At 39.5% G+C, this 25,218-nt stretch overlaps 1 protein-coding gene across 2 annotated transcripts in view; it reads right to left on the reverse strand.

Moving 5' to 3' along the window:
* The window catches only part of LMBR1 (limb development membrane protein 1), a 70,294-nt gene extending 49,607 nt beyond the window's left edge, over positions 1–20,687 (reverse strand). For both annotated transcript variants that reach the window (XM_082499526.1, XM_082499525.1), the window contains exons 1-4: positions 20,591–20,687; positions 5,403–5,475; positions 2,894–2,933; positions 403–542 (exon numbers count right to left, since the gene is read on the reverse strand). In XM_082499526.1, the coding sequence (XP_082355652.1) occupies positions 403–542; positions 2,894–2,933; positions 5,403–5,475; positions 20,591–20,653 (316 nt within the window). In that variant the 5' untranslated portion in view covers positions 20,654–20,687. The remainder of the gene's footprint in view (positions 1–402; positions 543–2,893; positions 2,934–5,402; positions 5,476–20,590) is intronic.
* Positions 20,688–25,218: the final 4,531 nt, after the last annotated feature.

A 25,218-nucleotide genomic window follows, 5' to 3' on the forward strand; every position in this document is an offset into this window, starting at 1 on the left:
GCAAGTTTCTTAAAACAAGTTATCTATTTTGAGAATAAATTTATACGTACCATAATCATAAAGAGACAGGCTTATGAATCTTGCATTAACACACAAGGAAGAAGTTTGAACACTGTGTTTTAAAGTTAGCTTCTAGTAGCTCTTATTCTACATTAATATTCAAAGCAGTGAATTTGGTTAAATTCCATCAAGTCTGCATATTTCTTTAAAAAAAACCCAACAGAACAGTTACGACAGACTTTTGTGATATATCACACAGCAGCAAAATGAACTAGCCAACAACATATTAACAATTCAATTAGCATCTCAAATGAAAATGGAATTATTAGTTTGAAAATAAGAACATATCTGTGCACATATAATGAAGACATCCATTTTAATTACATTACGCTGAGTACTAACCATGAATTAGTGAGCCATTTAACCACTGAATATAGTAGTTTTGTGGAAAAGAAAGCAGGATCTCATTGCTGATTATTGAGAAAGGCAGAAGCAGGACTGCACCAGCTGAAACTGCTAGAGTGAAGGTACTCAAGAACAGCCTGAAATTTAAAGAAATGTACCACTGTTACCACCAACATGCTCTGAACAGGGCAGGGAAAAAAGAAAAGTAGTTAGCCTACCTATTCATCAGTGTCTGAAGGCAACACATTCTTACATGGTAAACGGGCAGGAGAAACTGACTTCCACAATATTTCACTTCCCAAAAGCAAATTTAAAATACCAAGTATTTTACAGAATCCAGTCAAAATAACTAGCTTTTACCAACTACCACAATTACTATCTTGGGAATTGCATGCATTCGATTCCAATGTCATACACAGTTTAAACTACTGGAGGAGTTCATCGAGTATCTTTTCATAAGCCTCCTATTTTAGTTCCCATTTCCCACATACACACTCAGAATGAAAAAAAATTGCATCTTACATTCCTACTACAATTTTTAAAAGCAGAACATAGCTTGGGGTTTTCTGATAGCTGTAAAGTCAATACAGAAAAATTGTCAGAATTACTTAAAATATTTAAGCTTATTCTTTTTACATCCCAAACAGTACGTCAAATGCCATCTTGTGGCATTGAAAAGAACTGTATTCTATAATAATAAGACTAACAAAAACATTCTTACAGAACTAATCCAATGCTAGAATAAAAATAGAAATAATTCTCAAAATTGCATGACAGAAGATAAACTTAAATAGACCATTCCTACAACAGGAATGTCAGTAAGTTGCTTACTGAGATCTTACTTTTCCTTAACAGTCTACAAATCCATTTTTCATTCTCACAATACTTAAAGAAGAAAGTCTGGTTGACTCATTTTATTTAAAAAAATATTCTTATCTGTTTTTGTTGTTGGTTTCTGAGGTATTTTTTCTTTTATTTAAGGATGTTTAAGTATTCTAAGCCAGAATTGTGAAACCTAACACACAACAGCCTTTCAAGGCATTACAGCAGTTTGGCCTTGTTTTCTCCCCCCACCCACCTCTTCAGTCCTGACAATCACGCTATGCAAAGAACTATCAATCTGCATATGTTTGACAGTTATTGCTTTTTGGACAATAACATGCACATTTAAGGAACAAGAAAGCTTAGGCTGAAAGAATAAGAAGCATTTTATATTTATAACAACACTTAATGAAAGGCTACTCTGATGGAAGTGCTAATCTTGTCTTACACTGTTTTGCATGAAAAACACAGTATCTACAATTGATATTTGTTGCATTTTAAAGCTAAACTAGAAAATAGATGCAGGGGGGATAACAGTTAACAAGACAAATTGTACTCTTTGAATATTGAAAAATTAAGACCACAGCTGCTATGAAAATCATTCAATCTAGAAGAGCCCTCACTGTAGTCTTTAAAAGCACAGGAGAGACACTCCTCCACTTGAGAGGAAAGAGCTTCATAGCATTTAAAAGTGCCTATTTTTCTCTAGATCTGAAGTAGACCTTGTGGCAAGTAAGTATTTCAAATTCATAAAAAGTACTGGTATCAGACACTACTGGGAGAAGTGCACCTAAGATTTACATCATCTTTGTACATCTTTCAAGCTTGCCACAAATGCACAACTAAAAGTGAACAGCTTGCAATGTACTCGGCACTTTCCCAGGGTACAAGACAAATCAATAAAATACCCAACGAGCTCTCCTTCCAAGGGGATGACAGCACCACCATGGAAGAACTAAGAACACTGTAATAAGCAAGTAGCAAGCCCACATAGTTTAGCAAATCATGAAACAGAGGGCAGCAACAGCTCACAGATGTTCTGTAAATCTTCAGACATATTTAAATAGGAGAGATTAATATCTAGCTTTACAAAGGACCAGGAAGAGGAGAGAGAGTTGCTGGCAGACCAGCAGGTCTGGCAACTGCTCATCTTCCATTTGTTATTCTTTAAGCTGCCTTTTTTTTTTTTTTTTTTTTTTTTTTTTTTTTTTTTTTTTTTTTTTAAGATGATCAAATACAGATGTCTACTTCAGAGTGCACTAACTTTCTTTCCAAGATCCTTTGCTTCCCTTCACTGGGCTTCCATCAACTGCAGTGGGAACTTAAACACCTACCTCCTATATAAACACCTACACTTTAGAGACCTAAATTTAGGTGCAGGTGTTGCACTGAATTCTACCTCTTGCATCAGGTTCTCATGCAATATTCTGGCCAACTTCATGCCTACCAGAAAAACCACAGGTGAAAAAAGCCCTAGACCAAACCGCTCTTGTCGTGCCTTTCATAAGACAAGGTGCAACTTGATCAAATCTTTTTCCTCTGCCCTCTAGCAATCTATTTACTGTTATATTTAAAATGGACTGTTATTTATTTGGAAGCATACAAGATTCCCATCATAACTATATTCAGGAAAAGAAGTTCTGAAAAGAAAAAGAGCTATACATACGATATTCTGTTAACGATGGCATCTTCATCCTCTTGCTCATCTGAAAATTAAATTACAGCAGGTTATATTCAATACTTAGTCTTCTTTCCTCAGGCTAAAGCTTATATACATAGGAATAATTTTAATTTACAATTGAAATTTAGAATTACTAAGCCAATTTATTAGCATCAATATTTTGAAAGTGTTCCTACCAAAAATGATCACTTTTTTTTTTTGCTACTTTTAAACTCTCTTCAATCAATGTAACTATGAAGTTATTTCACTTTATTTAAATGCACAGATCAAAACCTCTTGGAAACATCTTCCAGGGGGCTCTACGGCAAACAAGCTTTCAGACTACTACTACCACCACTGCTGCTAGAACTGTCCCTTCGGGCATCTCTGAAACCACAGAGAGCTGGCAAGCTACAGGGAAGTCTTAGGGTCCATACTAACTACTGCTATAAATCCCTAAATAGATGTTTCATTTTCAGTACTGACATTTTTAAAAACCAGAAAGCATACCAGGAACAGTAGTGATGACCACTCAGTTGCCTCCCCTTACTCATCCCTCCTCCCAACGCCTGGGGATTTGGGGGAGGGGGTGAAGGAGGGTGGTGGTTCTTGTTTTGGATTTAAGATACCATGGCTTCCCCTCTGGCTTATCACATTTTAGATCATTTTTCTTAACTTATTCCTCAATTAATATTCCAACTTTTTGAAATATTATCAACATTTAATTCAGAGGTCAATCACTAATATATCCTTCGTTGATTCTTATATTGTTCTCTACATACATCTGTACACAAGTGTACACATTTCTACATTTGAAATAATTTAAGTCATCTTTCTTCTTCTAAGTCTCCCAGGTTTTCCACAAGAGGTAACTCAAATTTATTTTAAAAATCTAAGAATAAATGCAGCCAGGTGTTTCAAGTTCTTAAGAGTCACGCACACACTTGAAATAAACATGTAGCCACTAACATCACGCTATTTTGAAATTCTTCCGTGAAAGTACATTGGGTTATTGTTTCTGGTTTTTTGATGGGAATCTCGTGGTGTTTTGAGAGACTAAGTCAAGGTCCCTTATGAATCATTTTAGCTAAAGAGCTTGTTGTAGAAACAGCAAACAATTTGTTCTGAAAGAATTCCAGACATGTTAACTCTTCAGACATGTCTCATCAGGAAGATCCTAGCAGGCTACAAAGTTTGCCTAACTAAATGCTCACAAAGCTTTCATTAAGTCAGGACAGCTGCAGAGCAGTTCCTCTCACTAGCTGATGAGATCGACTGCCAAAAAGGTAATAAAAGTGTCTTTCCATCCAATAGTGTTTGCCAAACCCATTCCCCCTCCCTGTTCTTCCCTATCTCCAAATGGTAGCAGCTTTGTAGTATCCAAAATACATATCAGGATCAGAAGATAGTATTGTCTTACTCGCTTGTTTAACTATTTCCCATGTTTAAAGAGGTGCACTTTTTTTTTAAAGGTATTAAATTTCTTGAAGAGCTTATTTTTTGAAACATGAATCCATCTATAAGAGCAGCTCTATCATAACACAGGTCATTACAGTTCAATAAACAGTTTCCATTAAAGTTCAAAGTGCCAAGATCGTGCATAAGAATGCCTCTCCAGCGTGACTATTACCAAATACCAAGGTCCCAGATAGGCTGTCAAGAGTCAAAGATTCTGCCATTTTATATAGATTTTTATACTATTTTTATTTAGAAGAAAGTGACAGGGGTTCCTACAGACTAGTTTCAAACAGACAATGTTTCTAAAGGAAAAAAAAAATACAGTATGATCTCAAGGAATAAGACTTCAGTGGTGAGGTCATAAGGAGTAGGCTAAGAACACTGAAATAACTGTACTTGAGCAAAGCAGGATTTTTATAAGAAATCAGCTACTTCCCTTCTGTATTACTGGCAACCCTTTCACTTTACCAGCTAAAGCTCTGAATCTGATTTTGGTGCTAGAACACAGCCTGAAGATATTTACTCTGGAAAAGATGACATGAAAGGAGAACGAACAGAATCTAGAGGTAAGGGAGGTAGAAGCATCTACTTGAAATTTTCCCCTTTCAAAATAGATAAAATTTAGGCTGCCACAGAGGCAAAACAGAACACCCGACTGTGGCCATCCACACCACCTCCGTAACAGCCACCCACCCTCACTCAGTCGCGGAGTGCCAGCTACAGCACTCACTGATTCTTTTCTGAGATGCTCCAGTGCACTCCCTCCCTTGGTCAGTGATAGTAGAAGGCACACTGAAGGGTCCGAGAAGTGCCAGATGGACACAAGGGAGGTGATGGAAACTCGTGGTGCAGGGATAAAGGGAGCAGACAAAGGGCAAGACAGCAGTATGTACAATCAGATCAGTCCAGGCTGCCATAGGCCAGCAGCCTGAGAAACACTTTGGGCAGAGATCTAGTTCTTCCACTTTCCTTGTGCGGGTAGAGAGAAAAAGAATCACCTAGTCACTTGAAAAAACAAAATTATTTTCTAATACAGCAAAAAAAAGTCCATGCTTACCTGCTTTCCTTTTGTATCTTGTGATTATGAAGTAGGAAACTATGTAGAGAACAGCAAATAGGAGGAAACAGATCTGGAAAAAAAAAATTGCATTTATTAGGTTGCGACAAAATGCCTGGATTATAATAAGAATAAACAGAAAATCCAGTATTGACAATTTAAAATTTAATTCAGATCAACAACATTCTATGTAACTGTCAACACTGTTACACTTTATAACTTATTAATGGGAAGTTAAACCAATAAGAACAGTTTAATTACAGTAACAGCTATTGGATTGATTATATGGCCAGCAAGTTTTCCTCTAAAATTAAGAAAAAAGCCTTATTTACAGTGCAACTTTTTGTTTGGGGGAGGGGTAGGTGGGGTTCACTGGATTGTTTTTTGAAGTTTAAATGCACTTGAGTTGTAAAAGTTCTTATGCTTTGCATCCCCTTTACTTGTAACCTAAGAGTAATTGTATTTTATCAGATGGGCTCTCAAAGATTGATTTTCGAGTAAGCTCGCAACATACATGGAAAGAAAGCAGTTATGTTTACTGTTTCCATCATGTCCAATTCCAGGAGACAATACACACAAGAGAGACTCATCTGCCTACGCCTACAGTGGACATCCAAGCATGAGCTAGTCAAACACAATGTTTCCTTCACAGGAAGGATCCTTTATGATCTGAAATTGCAAAATCACTTCACCGGGCAACATTTGAAGTATTTCTTTACTTGATCATTTAAAGATTTGTTGCTTTTAAGAACTCACTCTCTTAAAAAAAATCAGGAGCAGAAAAGCTCCCCTAAGCGAAAGGAAAAAGTAAAAGTGAAGGTAGTGATGATAGCCCTTAAAAATTTATGTCTAAATAAGCATATTACATCCCCATCAGCAGAATCAAAGAGGGAAAGGATGTATGGCTCAATCAGGAAAGACAGACTTTAAGATACATTAATAAAAATAAACTGGGCAAGTTATTTCTCCCTTTGCAGTCACACATTTGAGAAAAAAAAGCATAGCCAAGCATCTGAGCATGACATTTGGGTGCCCGCAACTGCCCTACTGATGTCCCCCAGAAGTATTATGGTCCCACAGGTCTGAAAGTGGCAGCTAAGCTTATTCTCTGCACAGGCAACACACACTGGCAATATCTGAAATACAGACGCTAAGAAACAGATTTCATAGCTAGATCTCTGAATTCGATGCTTAAGCTGAATAGAGTCCACCACTCCAACTTTCCAGGGGATGCTTCAAAGAAGAAACGATTTTGATGAAGAATTTAACAGTTCAAATAAATAATTCTCTCAAAGAATTTTATTAAGATTTAATAAAAAAAATATGCTGGTATATTTTTGAATCAGGAAGCACAAAATAGCCTTGGGTTTTCAGAGTACTCTGACACAGCTTGTCCTGTCAGTATCGGAAACTCTCTTTCAGCCAGTGCTGAAAGAGAGTCCTCCTCTCGGTTTCCAGTTCCTCTGAAAACTAGACCAAGGCTACAGATAGACATATCTAATTTTAGGCATCCACTTTTGAAAATTAGGTATCACATATACAGGGTCAGTAAAATTCTTTAAAAATCTGTCAGACCCAAATAACACTACCCCTGTGTAAAATAAAGACAGAGTTGAGCTCATTTTTGCTTTAATTTTGTTTAAGACAAGAATAAAAATTACTGCAATCTCGTTTGTATTTTCAAATAAAACAGATGACCTTTATTGTATCTGTTATAGCAAGGTTACAAAGAAACTGTGGGTCTGTACTTATAAGGTACCACTGAGATAACTGAGGTATTTTGAGGGCACAGCAGATGAAAGCTGTCCAGTAACCCGAACTGTCAAATGTTGTATTTCTAGTTTTAGATGACAGCTACTTTGCAACTCAGCAATAAGGTGTAACTATATATCTTGGTGTAATTAGCCCTCTACTTCTGTCAGAATTGAGAATAGTTTTGTAAATATTTGATGAATGTATTTATTACTGAAAATTCATGTAATTGCAAAGCAATCAGCAAGAAGGGAAATAAATAAATTCTAATCAGTGAAAGCTTTAGGATCTTAACAAAAGAGAATTCGTAAGTTAGAAGTCCTTCCTGCTGACCAGAACAAGTCAATAAGCAAACTCAGAAATACTACTTCAGTCTCAATTTCTACTCAGTGAAACCTATGATGCTGGTGTGTTTCTAACCATACATTCTGAGTAGCTTTCTAAAGGGAGCAGCGAAAGCCAACATCCTAACTATTTTTAAAGTGGAACTCAGTTAAGTTGGGGAAAAGGAATGTGTTGCCCATGATAGCCAAAGAATAGACTCCACTGTCCTGTCACGCTGCAGCACTGGGTTCTTACTCTTCACACTGCTCGCTCTTTCAGGATTTTTTTGTCCTGAAAAAAAAAAAATAAAATACAGCCCTTGTTTGTACTTGTTCTAGCTTCAGTTCATGTTCCGCAATTATGAATGACTGGGCTTGTATGCAGTACTCCAGGTAAGGTCTTATGACTACATATAACAGCACTAAGCCTTCTTTACTGTACTGAAAATACCTCCAACGTATTTACCCAAGAATCATGCTAGTAACTCAGCATTATCCTCTGATCACTTAATCTATCCATGCTGCCCTCCTCAATTGCTTCCAGCAGAGCAGCTCTCAAGTTACAGTAGAAATTTGTTTTTAGGGTTCAAGTTCATCACTATGTCTTTTTTTATCCTTTTAAAAACCACACCATAATTTCATATTATATCTATTATTTTGGGGTAATCAAGTCCTTTCTGCACCACATTCTAACCCTCCTTTGTATAGACTACATCTCCTAAAGAATTGGTTTTGTGCTAACAGAATGTTTTATGTCATTTTCATCTAAGTTGAGCAAGATTGCTCTTAGTATTTATACCTGAGGAAACTGAATAGTAGCTTTTTTCCCCAAACACAACACCTATTGTCATGTACACTACAGCCAGTTTCTTATTCACAGCTCCTCTACTAAGGCACACTGACTCTAGTTTAAGAAATACCTTTCAGTGCATTTCCTGGATATAGTCCTTGGCACATGCAAGAGAAACACTCTACCAATATTCATGTGGCTTCAGAAAATACAGTTCTTAACTCCTAATTTGACTTCCTTAAAAAAAAAAAAAAAAAAAAAAAAAAAAAAACCACAAACTTAGAAGAGGGCAAATTCACATATAAATATGTTCCTAGTACCCTAAATCATCTGTCAACTTTCATTTCTAATCACTTATTAAAAGGCATAGGTAGTCATGCTGAAGTAGGGCACTAATCAAAAAAGAACACCACACATAAAGCTACATTGATATGTTCAGTGAAAGAAAAGACTATATTCGCTACATTCAATCTTTTCTTGAGAAAACTACTATGTGACAGTATTGGAGCCAATACTGGAATACAATGTTAAAGCCATGTTTTCAACCAAAAAAGCAGTGGTTTATGCCATCACTCATCTCTACAATAAGAGCTGACAAAAGCTACAGATGCTGCAAATGCAGCAAATCTAGGACAAGCTATATTCCTCATAACCCCAAGTTCTCTGCAAGGAGTTTTTCACTGGAGCTCAAATAAAGCTCTTGCAAGTTTGACTTGAGGACACAGTGAAGACACCATGCAGAGAATGTTCACAACTGTGATGAGAATAGGGATTGCTGACATTCCCTGAGAGTGTCAAGTAAAAAAAACCAAACAAACAAACAAAACGCAACCACACCACACACAAATAACAACTTCCAATCTTAAATTTTATTTGCTTAAATTCTCTCCAACATTACAGAGGGGCAAAGTAGTTGTGGATCTGTTGCCATAGTCACACTGCTCCTGGGAAGCTACTTTAAACCCAACTATGGTACACCCTCACATTACAGGGGAAATAAACTCAGTTCATGTTTGACCGGCTGCATCAAAACATAAAGGAAATTAAAAAGGAGTTTAAGAATTTTATATTGTTATAGCAAAACAGTCAAGCAAAGCAATTCTTAATTTTTAATGTCTGTTTTTGTGTTCCCCTCTCCACACCATTCGGTAACTGAAAACAAAATGTATGGATTCTGTGCTACATCTAGGGGCTCCCTTTTGACAGGTGGCACATTGAGAAGTCTTTAAACCTCAAGCATATAATTCATTTACATCTCTTTGCATGGACTAAATACAACCTCTGGTAGGACAAGAAAAAGAACCTGTCTTCCCCTGGGGTTCTTAATCTTCATTTGGAAAAGGAAGTGCTTTATGCTCCTGCATAGATTACACACTAGACATGCCAAGAGAGGCTACTTCTGGAGACGCACTTCACTACATTCTTAGGTATCTTGTATCCAGCTCTTCCATAGAGTCATACTTTTGGATATGCCATCCAAGTATGACCCCAGTCATACTTTTGGATCTGTACCAGACAGCTCTCAGCTCCTGTGAGAGCAGAGTTGGAGATAAACTGCATGTATTTCTGTTTGTAACAATCTGCGTCTTAAGGGGCTTGCCCTGAAGAGTCGAGCATTAAAAACAAGCAATAAAGGTCTGAACTAACTCTAATTCCATTGTCCTTATCCCACTGACAGTTACTAAAGATCAGCTGACATTAATTTGCCTGCGTGGATGATCTTTAAAATTTTGGCACTGAAATTCATGCCTCAGATTGGTAAAGCACCATCTTCCGTTGCAAGTGCTAGAGCTACGCTTTCATGCTAAGAAAGAATATGCTCAAAATGCACAAGATACTCTTTTGCTTCCCTGATGCACAAGATACAACTACTCTTCACAACTGTAATTTGTGTGCATGCATTAAAAGCTGCATTTTGGTGTACAGAAAGATCAACAGCTTATATTTATATAGCACGATATTCTTCCCAACTGTTGTGCAAGAAATATAGCCGTAGTTTATGCTAGGAAAACAGCACACAGCTGCGTTGCCCAATAATTGTTCGGTACCTGTCCATCGGCGTGCCCTGGCAGCAAACACTCCCAAAAGCATCCTGGGCTATATCACCAGAAGCAAAGCAAATAATCATGGGAAGTAATTATCTCTCTCCCGTAGCATTCCCCGGGTGACATGTAGTTGTTGTGTACAGTTTTGACCCTCCAATACAGGAAAGACATTGGTAATTGCAGCAAGGAAGATCACCAAGATGGTCAGGAGGCTGGAACACTTGCTTGGTGCAGACAGGCTGAAGGACCTCAGCCTGTTCAGCCCGGGGACAACAAGGCTTCAGGAGGACCTGATAGCAGCTTGTCAGTACCTATGAGGAGGTCCTTAAGAAGGCAGAGCTGGGCTGTTGACAGTGGTGCACAGTGGGAGGATGAGACCGGAGGTAAGGAGAAATCCCCTCCATAAGGATAGCCAAGCAGTGGAACAAGTTGCCCAGCAAGGCTGTACAATCTCCATCCCTAAAGGTTTTCAAGCCCCAAGTAATCCAGTCTGATCTCACAGCTGACCCTGCTCTGAGGGGGAGGCTGGGGTCCAGTCAGCCTTCTTTTCTCCTATACTGAATAAATTAGCACTATTAGAAATTCTGGAACCTCCTAATTCATACCCTCATCCAGGTCATTTATGAACATGTTTAAAAGTACTGGTGTAAGCACAGGCACCTGTAGGACTACATCAGGGATGTCCTCCCACTATGAAAGAGCTGGACACGATACAGAACGACACCTTTTAGCAGTGAAGAACCACCACAGAACACCTTTACAAAATGAAGTCACAGACCTTAGTAACGTTCTTTGATATAACACTTCCAAGCATGAAACACAGGTTCAAGAGTTCCACTTGAAAAGGATCAAAGAGGACAAGCAATCATTTCCTCCCACTTGACTGCATACTAGCATTTAAATCAGGGAGAGTAAATCTGAAGGAGCAAACCACAAGAATTGAACAGCAGTCTACTACACTATGTAGGAAATGAAAGATCAAGAAACTCCAAAAAACTAAGGAATAAGGGAAGGAACGAAGTAACTTTATTTTAAAGTAGTGGCTGTGCCAGTATTAAAACAAAAACATTACTGCTGTTACATCTGCCAGCACTTCTATGCAAAGCATATGCAAGAAAAAAAAAAAGCAACAGACATAGCGAAGAATATCTCCACTTGCTGTTACTTTACAGAATGTATCATTTTCCCCAAATAGAAAAAACAGCAGAGAGAAAAGAGAAGACAGATGCCACTCTGGGTAACACCATGCTGTAGAATATGTCTAAGAACACATTTAAGAGTTGAAAACGGAACTGTCAGCGTTTTGCTTGACAATGATTGCTACCTACAGAAAAGTAGTAGTGTTGTACTTCTGGGTTTTAATTTCTATAATAGAAAACAAGTAAACATAGCATTGTACACCCATCTCTTACTGCCCTCAAACTGCTAAAGTACATTAATGTGCATTAAAATGACACATGGCAACCAAAAAGCTTCCTCCTACTGTCCCACTTGGCAACAACTTTTGTTTACTTGTGGAAAGGAAGGCAAGAATAAACAGCAAGAAGATACAGGTGGAGACAAGCAGTTCTGCTTGGTCTATTTCTAGTAACGCCACTATCCCATTGACATCTAAAAAGCAAACAAGGTGTTCCACCTGGTTTGGATGTGTCAACAGTCAGTTACCTATAACAAACTATGCACACTAAAGAAAACTAAAATTTTCAGCTATGCTCTCAGTTTGACCTTAACATTCATAATATAATCTGCTTTGGACATCTCATTTTTCTCAAAATAAGATATTAATTATTTATTCTTAAAAACTGTGCACTCTGTGGTTAGATTAAGTTCACTCTAATCCACCCAGTCTTATACACTTAGCATGACACACTAAACTAAAATTTCAAATGCATCTTATGACTACAGATTAATTTTACTCATTAACACAGCCCTCCACACCTATGACTTCCCCCACATGTATGGTCTCCTCTCAGGACTCCTCCCTGGCTTAAGACATGTGCAAGAGGTTGACCCACTTTATTTGTTGGTTCCTAAATCATGAAGAAATCATAAGTGGTTCAGAGGCTGAGTGCCTAGACTTGCTCATCTAGGAAAAAATTCCAGGATCTAACAGAAAGTGCAAAGCATCCAAAACCATGTTCTGTGTGCTAGAAACAATGCTAAGCTGAAGATAAAAATAGCCTCTATAGCCCTTCAGAAGGTAACTTCCATGTGTCACTCATTTAGAACTATATTCATGCTAACTTCACCAGGAGCAAATCCCCACTTCAAACTAATGAAGGAACCCAAATCAATATATCGATTTGTTAGCTTTTACTTTCCCTTTTATGTACTTAATGGGAATGTATTTATGTTGCTGGGTAAAGGGAAAAAAATATGTTATGACACCTCCACGACCCTTAGTAATAGGCCCAAGATACTTGGTATAGAATACATTACCCTGAACAAAGGTAATACACTCAAAACCCCTCAAAAAATGATTGCAAGTAATTTTTCTTTGACCTCTATGGGCTACAGGAATGCCATTGAAATTGGATTCAAGAATATTTGTCAGCATTAGGGCAAGATTTAAAAACACCTTCTAGAATTAACACCAACAGCACCAACCTAGATCACGCTAACATTCTGCTATGGAATGAAGGCATTATTCAACATTTTACACCCAGGCTATAATAATCAGTTATATTAAAACTTCAGAGTCATTCCATGAAAAATTCTTTTCTGAAAAAATAACCTCAAAAGTCTCATTAAAACAAACTTGTTAAATAATTTATTTGTGTTAAGACAGCTTCTTTGGATAATATTGATTCCCAGGGCAAGATGCATAACTATCTTAGAAAACAGAGCTAATGAATTTTCTCCTCCTAACTCATGGAAGTCTTCTTTCTTGTCTTCTCACACATACGTACTGCAGAATTTTTAAGTAGCCCATCTTTTTTTTTTTTTTTTTTTTCACTCCTACTCCCAAAACACAAACATATTTAAACTGCAATACTTGTATGTTTTCATAATTCTCACTGATTATGCAAACTCTCTACTGAACATAAGTTATCACAGTCTTAAACTCAGCAAGTATCTTGTACTTGTTGCTATTGTCAAATTCAATACAAACTCATCAGCATCAATTCTTTCCATCACCTAAATATGTTTAAAATAGGAAGTACAGTTAAGTAATGGAAAAAATTGGATACTCAAGGCATAAACAAGCACTTAAAATCAGCAGTAGAACTGTGAAGCACCACGTTTCAATGACAATCGTGGAGCCTAACACTGGAAACCACACCACTATAAGCCGAGAAGGTAAAGGCCGGGGGGGGGGGGGGGGCCAGGGGGTATTGGAGGGGGGTAGTCACACACATATACTACTTCCGTCCTCTGTATATTAAACTCAGCCATACACAGACTTCAATGCCATCTATATACATACTACTTGCTGTGGAGAGCATACGTAATATGGAAATGGAGGAACTGAAACAAAGTTCTGTAGAATAGTATTTTCCAGTTCATCAAAATTTTCAAAGACAAATTATTATCAAAGTGCTCAAATACTAAAACAGTAAAAAGCACTGGGCTCTTTCTTGGAACTATGTTGATGGTGGTTAGAAACAACTTTTAATATATTCAGGTAATCAAGAAACTAGAAACCTCTGTGTGGGAAGCAGCTCAGCAACACCACGATACATATTCAACACCAAGCTGATGAAACGTCAACATGAGTTTTGTCACCATCTTCATGAGAGTAAATTGGGCCCCAAAGAGCAACAGTTCAAAGTTGCTGAAAGTATGAAGCAATTTCACTTGTCACATGAATGACTAATAAGGAGGTTACAGCAGTAACTTATTCCAGGTCATCTCTACCTAGCTGTATGCTTACCTTTTAGAGTGATGCTACAACCAAGGCTGTTAATTATTATATGCATAAAAACATAAACCACAATAATGACTTTCAAAGTCCCTCCTGTTCTTGTGTTATGTTATGTAAATTCTTGCACTTTAATGTTACCAAGAAGCCAGTGTCCCTAGTCATTTGACAGCACATGTTTACAGAAAAGTTTCAGAGGTTTTCAAGGTAAGGGGGAGGGTGTGGAGAGAGTAGAGAGGACTGCAGAAGTTCAGACTTTCTTAACACGAGTTATCACTGCCCTCCAAAATGAGGATAAATACAAAATTAAGTAGCAGTCTAAAAAAAAAAAAAAAAAACAACCAAAACCAACAAAAAACACACAAACACCTACATAACCTTCAAATAAAAGCAGTAAGCTTATATTGAATGAAATGTTTTCTTTAGATAGTTTTCCTTAACCCAAATGTCCATCTGTGCCACCAGAACTGAACTCTCACTTTCTTATCATAACTTCACTGGCAACATGCTTCAGATCCTCTCTCTGCTCTGACATTACCACCATCTCCTCTGTTGCTCTGTTCTCCACTCACCCCTCAATCCTCCTCAACATCTCTGACAACACTTCTTTCCAGAGGGTCTTGTGCTTGAATTTACACTCAGCATCCCTACATCACAGCAAAGACTGAGACATTCATTACAACCCTATGACCTCCCATCTCACCCAGTCCCTCTACTACCTGACCCGCTACCCAAACAAAACCCAAGATGGGTATGCTGTCTGTGGTCTTGTAATCAATAGCTGGGTTTGTTTGCTGTCAGTTCTTTCACTTTTCATTAGATTTTCTCAAATCTAATTTACATCTTAATCTAAATTTTCTTAAACGGATGTCTGTACCTTCCGTGAAGTGTGTCGCCCTTTTGGTCAACTGCTACCACAATACCATCAGTTTTTAAAGGGAATTATTTTGAACTGTAACTAACAGCAACCTTTTACACTTCGGCCTTTCATGTCTATTTTATGTTAACAGAAAAAGTAGAACTCTCCAAAAGTTGTTTCTGTTTTGGGAATAAGCATCTCTCTATCCACTTGTCTACGCCAAGTATTTGGAGATGCCTATTGATTCCAGATGGATCCACCAGTGCTGACCCCCAGGACCAGCAGCCAGAAGATGACTCATCACTCCCTAAAAGTTCAGTACAGCACCCATATTTACAAGTAAAGGTATATTTTTAAGATAACAGAACGATGTCAACATTTTAGATACATAATTATGTTAAATGTGCACTAATCTTTCAGCCTTATACCTCATGCCACTACCACAAATACTCCTTTATTCAGTTATAGTTCATTTCCAAAACATTTTGCTAAAAAAAAAAAAAAGCAATAGTGAGAAACCTAGGCAAAGATATTTTTGAGATACAAGAAGCCATTTAAGCTATAAATTACTCCTCAAGTTTTCAGCATATGGATAAAAAAATTGAAAGGCATCAATTTTATTGAATAAAAGATAAACTTGCATAAACATTCAAACAAAAACATTTCATAGAATCAGAGTGGTTTGGGTTGGAAGGGACCTTAAAGATCATCTAGTTCCAACCCCTCTGCCATGGGCAGAGACACCTCCCACTAGATCAGGTTACAGTATTTGTAGTAAGTTTGTCCTTAAAAATCACCTGTGCTTCTAACCAGCACTTTCTTCCTGACCCACCATCAGAATATCATCACTTCTATCATAAAAAAGGGTCTGTGAAGATTACAATTTTTGTCTGGGGCATAAATTTAAGGAAGCAGAACTGGTCAAGAACAAGAGCACAATACCAACAGGAATACAGTGCTCAAATCACTGTTCTCATTTTACAGCCACATAGGGGACAGACACCAACAGTAACACTGCACTAGTTCGTACAGAAGAATCCTGAACACCTCTCTACCCTAAAACAGGACAAGAGGACAAAAGGTACAAAAAGAAACCAGAGAAGAAAACAAAGCCAGTGGTATTAGTGTGAAGTTGCAAACAAAAATCAAAGACATGGCACAGTTACAACTACCTAAAAAGGCCTTTCTAAACTGCTGGAAATTATTTTTAGTTTCAGATTTACACACAGACATAAAATAACCATCGTATCACCTGTAACAAAAAAAAAAAAAAAAACACCCTTAATATTTAAAAGTGGTATGGTTTAAACAAAAAAAGCCTTCTCGTAGAGGGAATTGCATTAAAAAGTAGAGAGACTATGTTTCTCTGAGTATCTAGCATCTGAAGCTTACACCTCTGAAAACATTTAGTCCTTCAAATGGAAGCATCTGACATTAATTATAAAACTACAGATTACAGTTTCAACATCTGCCCCAACTTGCATAAAGCAATTGGAGTTATAATAGCACTTTTTTTTTTGCATTTGAACTTGTTCTATCAGGATTTTTTTTTTTTCATTACGTAATTACATTAGGTCATTTCCAAATATATTATATTCGTTCTTAAGCTTTCTGACCAATAATTCTATGATCACCAAATTGTGTTCTTCCACAGTTTTCCCCACACCACAAATGCAAGCACAGTGCATTTATTTTGCCAAGGAAACATCAAGGAAAATCATAGTCAAGTGTATGTATACATTTTTACAAACTCAAAATCCTACAGTTTGTAAATGGAAAAATAACATCAAAAAGTAGATCTGAATTCGAAAGATACAAACTAATATTGCAGAACAGAAGACTCACACTGGAAAAAAGGAGTGTAAGAATATTCTTAAAAGTAAACCCACAGGAACACAGAGACCGAACCATTGCACTTACTTGATTTGTGTTTGAAATAAACAGTTCACAATAATACTAGCGGAAAATGGAACGCTTTATAATTACGTTGTATAAACAGACATAACAACAGGACACAAGGGAAAAGCAGTTCCCTAAAAGCTTAAATATCTTCCATGGATGGGCAAGATCTCAGCAAACTATAAATGAACCTAAAAGATTAAGAAAGCCAAACTAATTAAGTGTACAAAAATAACAGATAGTATCAGAGCAGCACAGAACATTGTCTGGCCTCTACAACTCTTTCATAGGAATGCTGATCAAGTACAGAACACAGATGCTCTTCTGTATTTTGTAACTAACTAAAGCCGCTTTTCAGAAAGACGCCCCTTTTAGTTAGAACTGAGTATGACTCTGGCTTTATTGAAGTCAAAGCACTTACTGACTTAGAGCAAACTCCTGGCTGTGCCATGCCTCTTATACTGGGTCACCAGCTCTCAATCTCCATGTTTACTGAATCTGAATTTTAAAGCTCGTACAAGTCTGAAAGAGTTTGGGTGTTTCCAATAACTTCCAAACAACAGATCGTCAACATAGCAGATTCACATTTGAAGAGCCATGCCGAAACTAGACTAGAGGAGTTAACCTCCTGTTAACAAAAGATCATCCTCCTGAAGCAACAAAATACAAGGCAGATTATTTTCTTGCAAACGGGCACCCTCTTGGAAAAAAAAAAAAAACAGGTACCATACAGACACTCCAAATGAGGTCAAGAGTGAACGGGCCTGATTAAATTAAGCATTAAATCAGAGGCGGTCAGCTCAAAAGCAGATGAAGGATTTATTTAAAAAAATAATCTTCCACCCTTGCTCAATCTATAAACATGCGTCAGAAGCATTTGTCTTTTCAACGTGGAATTAGCAGAAGTTGGCACCTACAGAAAGAGACCGGCACCACCAGCAGAAGGATAGCAAGCCTTGGATTTTTCTTACGGAACACAGCTTCATGGAAAACTTTGTAGCTTGCCAGTTCAGAGACCAGATGAAACAGAAATGAAGTATTATACTGAAGTTAAGCTTAGCATGCCCTTAGGACTCCATCAGAAAGCATCTAGGAATTCTGTATCTATTCAAAGAAAATAAAGAAAAATTATAAAAGAAAACTGAAAAGGGGTTTCTTTTCAACTACTTACTTCGATTTCTCTTCTCTCATAAATATATTATTTTAGCTTCCAGTAAAGACTGGGCTACACAACTAGGTCTCCAAAGACAGTACCACCAGATGCCACAAATTTTACTTACTTCTTACAGGCATATTAGTGGAGTTAGATTGTCTCCACTGTAGTATTACACAACAAACATCAGATCCCTCTATTAACTGTTCCACTGCCCCCAGCCCACCTGCAGCTGTAACAAGTGTCTTGGGCATGTGTCAGAAAGGGGAGTATGTTCCCCTCTCCAGCTGAGGGGCTGGTGATTACACCTATTACCCACAAAACAACCGTCTATTTGCGTATTTTAAGAAATTATATTCACCATGTAACTTCATGACCAGCAAGACGGAATGATTAGCATAATAGTACATGTAAGCAACATACTCTGTGTATTTTGTTATGCTTAAACTATCCACAAGTGTAATCATACTTGCAATACGCTTCCACAGCTATGTGAGAGCCACAACAAGGTTGTATGCTCTCAGCTGTGGATGGCAGCAGTTTACGCACTCATAAAACCCTGTGGTCTTCCAGCATAAATTAAAGACAAGATCACAACTGTACCAAAGCATGATTTAAAATGGAAAATTGTTTTCATTATCCCCACTGATTAAACAATAACATAGATGGCTTGTCATCAATATTAAAGATCAAAGTACAGTCTCAAGAGCAAGACTATTCTGCCTCCACCATCCAAATAAAGCAACACTGCACCTCTAAAATACGAGTTATTGATGTCTTATGTGATTTCTTACATGACTACACCAATAGGAAGAGTTACCAATGACTCTAGAGGGGACAAAAAAGCTTTAGAGAAGCAGCTGCAGTATAGATGAGCTAGTTCTTTAAGGATTTAATAGACTTTCACTATTTGTAACAGTACCTGGAGAGGCTGTACACAGCCATGCCTTCAGACTTAAAGTCTGTGCACCTTACTAGGTACAAAAGCACAATATGTAGCGTATGATGTATCAAAACAAGATTCTGGTGGATGTATGTAGGAGGTAATTAGCACACTAAGAAACAGAAATGGAAAAACAGACACTAGGGAAAAGAGGGATGCTAGCATCCAGAAGAGATGCGTGATTTGTGGACACACTTGTGTTTTTGTAGCACTAAGGAAATTAAGATATGCTTAAAGACTTCTTTACAAAAAAGTATTTTTCTTTTTATGCCCCTCCAGTGGTCACGGCTCTCATGACATATGCTACATCCACTCACAGAAAAGAGAAGGTCCAAAAAACCTCCTGAAGTGACAGTTCTCTTCATACAGACTTGTTTTGCACTCTTCAGAAAAAAAGTATCCCAAAAATCTAACGCTTCACCAGAAGAAAGAGGGTCTTGACATACAGATTCGTAAAATACAGAAATTAACACACTAGGGATCCATGCAAGTCTCTGTTATCAAATAACCTAGCCACAGGCCTACATAAGTCAGTTAACAGTGCTATTTAATATTGTCTCCCAATACAGCTGAAAAATATTTAAAGCTAAATTATTAAATCATATTTTAATTCAATAAATCTATTCTCTCGTAGACAGCAGCAACTGCAAAGAGAATGCAATTACCGAGTTGAGTTAGGAGAGCACGTGCATAGAAGACAACACTGCATGGCTCCTATATGCCATGTATATTTCCTTCCTTGAACCGAAGCAGAAGAGAGACAAGCCCCACCAAAACACCTCTCTGAGCTTTGAATAGCCCCGAAAACAATTATGAGGCAGTCGGAGAGGAAACCGCAAGAGCTCTCTCCATCCGCACGTAAGGTGTAGTGTTGTTGCACTTGACTGCAGAAGGTCGAGGAAGATGGGACAGCGCGAGCGCTGCTTATCTGCTGTGTGTCGCTCCGCTTGGAGAGCGCGGGTCACGCAGCAGCGCCGAGAACGACGCAAGGGGCTAGGGGGAACACGAAGGTTACACACATCCGTTGTAAACAACGCAGCAAAAGGCAGGAGGGTCTTAGTATCATAAGCGATAACACGAAACCTCGCGCATACCTTACAGTTACGAGGCTGCACTCGAAGGCTGAGGGGTTGAACACATAACACGGTGCACAGGAGCACATCCAGAAGCACACCTATGTCCTGCCTGCACGCACAGCACTTTCCCTTTTCGCCGAAGGCACAGGGAGAGGAAAACCCAGCCCGGGTGGGAGCTGGGGTCCTCACCCGCCGGCCCTCACGCCCAGCCCGCAGGGGGAGATGCGCGCACAGCGGCGCCCACGCGGGACGGGTCACCGGAGCTGGGGCAAGGGGCAAAGCAGCGAAAGGCAGCAACGAGAGAGGGAAAGAGCGGGACGACCCCGCGGCTGCCCGGGTAGAGGGTACAGCAGGGCGGGGGAAGGAGGGGGTGTCCGGCGGCAGCGCGGCCTCCGGGGCACCGCGGTGACAGGTCGGGGAGGAAGGCGGGAGCCGCGGGGACAGGCGGCCGCGAGGTCACGGCGGCGCGAGGGCGGTGTCGCCTACCGTGTACTCCCGCACTTGGCTGTGGAAGTTCTGCTCGCGGATGGTCACCTCGTCCGCTTCCATCCTTCATAGTCCCGCGGCCCCCGCGCGCAATGGCGGCCACCGCCGCCGCGCCTGCTCCTGCCCCCCCGGCGGCAGGCGGGCCACCATGGCCAGCGGCAGCGCCAGCTACTCCTCCAGGCCCGGCGGCGGCTGAGGGGCCCCGGCGGCGGCGCTGGCGGCTGACTCCGCCGCTCTGTCACCGTCCGGCGGGGCGCGGAGGAGGAGGAGGAGGAGGAGGGGGGAGGAGGAGGAGGAAGGGCGGGCAGCGCCGCCTCAACTCCTCCTGCTGCGTCACCACGCAGCGTCCCCGCGCACACTATGGCCCCGCCCCCAAACGCCCGGGGGAGAGGCAGGGCTAACGGAAGGAGGCGTGGCCAAACTGCCCCAGGCGGGGAGGAGAGGGGGCGGGGATTACCTTTAAGCGAAGGGAGCGCGAACCAATGCCCAGGGCGTGCCTAAAAGAAGGGCGGGGTTTAGGCTGGAAGGGGCGTGGCCGTGGCGGGGGCGGGCGAGGTGAGGGTGGCGAGGGAGGCAGGAAGGAGGTGCCGTGGTGCGGCTGAACTCGGTCTGTCCTGTGAACGCATCAGAACGTCGACTTTGAGAGATTGTACTTTAATGAACTGAAGTTAAAACTTGTGTTCCAGTTGTCTGGAGCAGCTTCATGTCTTTGAGTGGTTTCTGCTGACAAATTGCTGGGTGGGTTCTGCGCGGCAGCGTGAAGGCAGAAGCTCCCAGTTGCTCCCCAGCCCCGCTATGCACACAGGCGATTTTCTTCGCTTCCGAGTTTGCAAGTTGTCTAAATATAAACCAAAAAGCCAGTAATCTAGGACACACTATAAATTATAGACGGTGATTCAGCAAATCAAACACTTGTTTCTATCCAAATATGTAACATTATTCCAAGGAAGTTTCAAAGATAAGGACCGCTGCTTTCTGCCCGTTCACATCCGTTGACACATTATACGTGATGTCCATGCCAATTCTAATTCAGAGTATATTCACTTCCCAGCCTCTGGCACGTTTCCGTGGTTAAAAACAGATGAAGTATTTATCGAATTCTAGAGTTAGAAAAGTAATCTTTGACTGTCTAATGTATTCCTTGCAGTTCTGAATGGATGCAGAACTTCCTTCAGCTTCAGCATGGCGGCAATTTCACCCCCGTTCTTCTGGTACTTATGAAGATCCAGATGAGGTGTTTGCAGGCAGAATCATACCAGGGTGCGAGAGGTCAGAAATATCCCCACCCTCTCTCCTGAAATCCACCAATTGAGGAGGGAGACTTTCTAGGTATTCACTGAGGCTGTAGGAACAGGAGAGGACCATTAAAAGCAGTCCCGAAGGAGCAGGGAGCACCGAGATGCTTCTCAGGAGAAGCTGTCCGACTTTACAGCTACTCCCTGCACAGCACTAGATTGTGTTTGATTTACTCATGTTTTTTTCTTCAACTATTCCCGCTTATCTTCAATCACCTTTTCTTCTTGGGATGCTGAAAACCATGAAAGCATCCTTAGCTGCCAAGAGGAACTTTCCATGAGACTGTGGCTTGTGAGAGTGGCTAGTGCTGTTCCCCTCTCTGGACTTGGTCCAGAGGGAACAGTGTAACTGAAGCCGAGGTTTATAGGTAGAAGTAATATCTTTTATTATAACAACAAATACAACTGGAAAAAGGAGACAACTGTTTGGTATGCAAAAACCTGTCCCCAGAGATACCGAATTCTCTCAGAGTTGCCTGCAGAAATTATGTCTCAAAGAGTAATCCTCTTCTTAAAAAGCGTCACACTTAACATTGGTACAAAACAGAGAGATTCCCACCTTTCATCAGCCTATAGAAAGACCTACGCAATAGATCACAATGGTCTCATAAGCAGGGCATGAGGAACAAAAAGTGTTGTAGCCAAAACAAACCAGAGCTAAGAACTGGGGAGACCAGAAGGTCCAGTCAAAGGGGGGAAAATGGGAACAACCAGAGATCAGGCCAGCAACCTGTATGTTAAAATACACATACTAATACCAAGACAAAGAAGGAGCATGGCTGGAGTTCGGGCCACAGTCAAGCAGCAAGCTGGTCCAGGCAACAAGGATGACCCACAAGGATGACCTACAAGAAGCAGATGGAAGGGTGAAGCAGTTTGGGGAAGAAGAGACAGTGAAAGCCACAGTGAGCAGTCCAGAGAAGGAACCAAGCTTAGGGCAGGGCAATCTATAGGCTCTTGGGGAATCTCTGCCAGTAAAGACTGATACCTACTGCCAGCTGGTTTGGACTCTAGACCTGAGGTGAGATTGAGTTCCTGAGCTAGCTGGGGAATGATCCACGCGCTGCTTGGGACCAGCTCGTTCAATCAGAAACTAAGTTTACTTCATTAAGGAGGTCTGAGAGTTGCATCTAGGTGCCAAGGATTGCATACATTTCCAAATTTATGGGCAGACGTAGTAAACACTGCTCTGAAATAGAAGGTTGTAAGGAAAATGAGCTGTACTTTTGTAGCTGTTTGAGGTTTAGCAGAATTGAATTTTCTGCTTCCACTTGGGCTGTATGTTTTCTTTTTAATATATGGAATTTGAAATATACCTGAGGAGGAGATACATAATTTATCTCATACTATGGACTGGCAAGTTCTTTCTTCCATTTCTAGCAGATGAATCATCAGAAACATGATACGCATTTATACTTGTTAAGAAGAAAGGGAAAAAAAAAAAAAGCTTCGATCCTTTCTTGGGCAGAAGTTACTGCGCAGTTCCAAGGTGTCCGCATCACAAAGGAAGGTCGTGGTAGCCACCACAGCAAAATTATTTATATTGAAGGAAATGCAGTCTAGAGTAGGCAGCTGTTGCAAACTGATGAGAAGGCTGACTGAGGAACCCATTGATTTTTGATGGGAGTACAAAAGTAGTATTTTGAAGTATACCAAATTAAAAACCTCAAAATTGAAGCCTGGAGTACCTTGTGCCAGAGATGGTTAAAAAAACTCTAGATGTTTTTCCTCCATACTTCAGACATTAAAAAAAGACAGTGCTGGAGGGACTGTCCTCAGCAATTCTTAGGACTTCCTCAGGAACCCTAAGGAGCCTGGTCTAGGTTTAATCTAGATATGATTTAGGTGTAAATAGAACATTTTATCAAGTTGCTAATGTACAAATATACACACACAAAGGCCATAATGAAAAACAGACTTCTATTAAACTTACAGCGGTGCCTAACACCTCAGTCTAAAAGTTAAGCAGATTTTGCTCATTTTATTCTTTTTCAGCCTAGTTTTAAATGAACAGGTTTTCAGCTTCAGGATAACCCAATAAGTGTCTGCTATCCTGAGTCCCCAAGGAGGGTTTTATGTGCATGGGGTTAAGGCTGACGTCCTCCAGAAAAAAATGTTGGGATATTCAAGCTAATAAAATTAGTTAAATCGGCTAAAATTGAAGTTGTTAAAGTTGGAACTGTTTCACTGGGAAGGTTCCCACAGAATTTGTCAATGGATTTTAGATCACACTCTTTAACTGTAAATTGGAAATTGGCACCATGCCTTTAAATCTAAATTTATCTAGCAGCATTTGAATAGGTGGTGCCTTCTTTTCCAGTCATCATTCAGCCAAATGCAGCTTGGACTAAGCAGAAAATAGGAAGTTAATATGACTACTTACATGATTACATTCAAGATATCGTCTAAGAATTGGTCAGCCTGGAAGCCTGAAGCCAAATATAGTATGTTGCTGAGAGTGACCATTTATTCAAAAGAGAGCTTAGGGTACACAAACGCGACAGATGATACCCAGCACTTTACATACTGAAAAGCCAATTATGGAAGACAAAAAGACTGAAAAGTTAAAATAACTTGATTATGGTATAAAAGAAACATTACGATATCATAATTATATACATAATGGGTGATCATTTCAATGTCTTATATTGGGTAAGCTAAAGCATAGTAAGAATTGCATTATAACCTTAGAAAGTCAGATCATTCAGTCCTGGATCTGGATTCAACTTGAAATATTGCTGACCAGCATTTCGTTTCTATTCATACCTTCTTTCTATTTTCTATTTGTTTGCTTTTTTAAAATAAAAAAGCATGAATATTTTTGTTCCAAATACTTCCAGCCTGTATCTTCGTTGTGTGAACCCAGTAACACTAACTCCCCAGCTAAATGCTATATTATGGCATAATATATATATATCTTTTTTTAAAAAAACAGCCAAGGGAAAGACATTTAAATTAAAAATGAGAATTTTGGCACCAAAAAAAATAGATATAAACTAGTTCAGTATAGCCTCACATAGGTATGTGCTGGATTTTATATATTTATTCATCACTGTATTGATGAATCTATATTGCCAAAAATAGAAGAAAAAAATGCATCATCAAAGTAATACGGTTTTGAACAAGCTTTTGAAATGAACATTTAAGTAAAATATCTCCACTACTTTTAACTTCAAGCTTGGTCCGTTTATAAAAAGTTTAGTGAGATTGCTTTCAATAACCAAGGAACTGGATTATGTGATGAATAAAACCCATCCTAATCCTTAGGTTTGCTTCACTGATAGGAGCGTAGAGTCAGGAGACCTCTGCAGAGTTTATAGTCAGAAGCAGAAA

Source organism: Vanellus vanellus (assembly GCF_965231255.1).
Source record: "Vanellus vanellus genome assembly, chromosome: 2".
In the NCBI taxonomy this organism is placed as follows: domain Eukaryota; kingdom Metazoa; phylum Chordata; class Aves; order Charadriiformes; family Charadriidae; genus Vanellus; species Vanellus vanellus.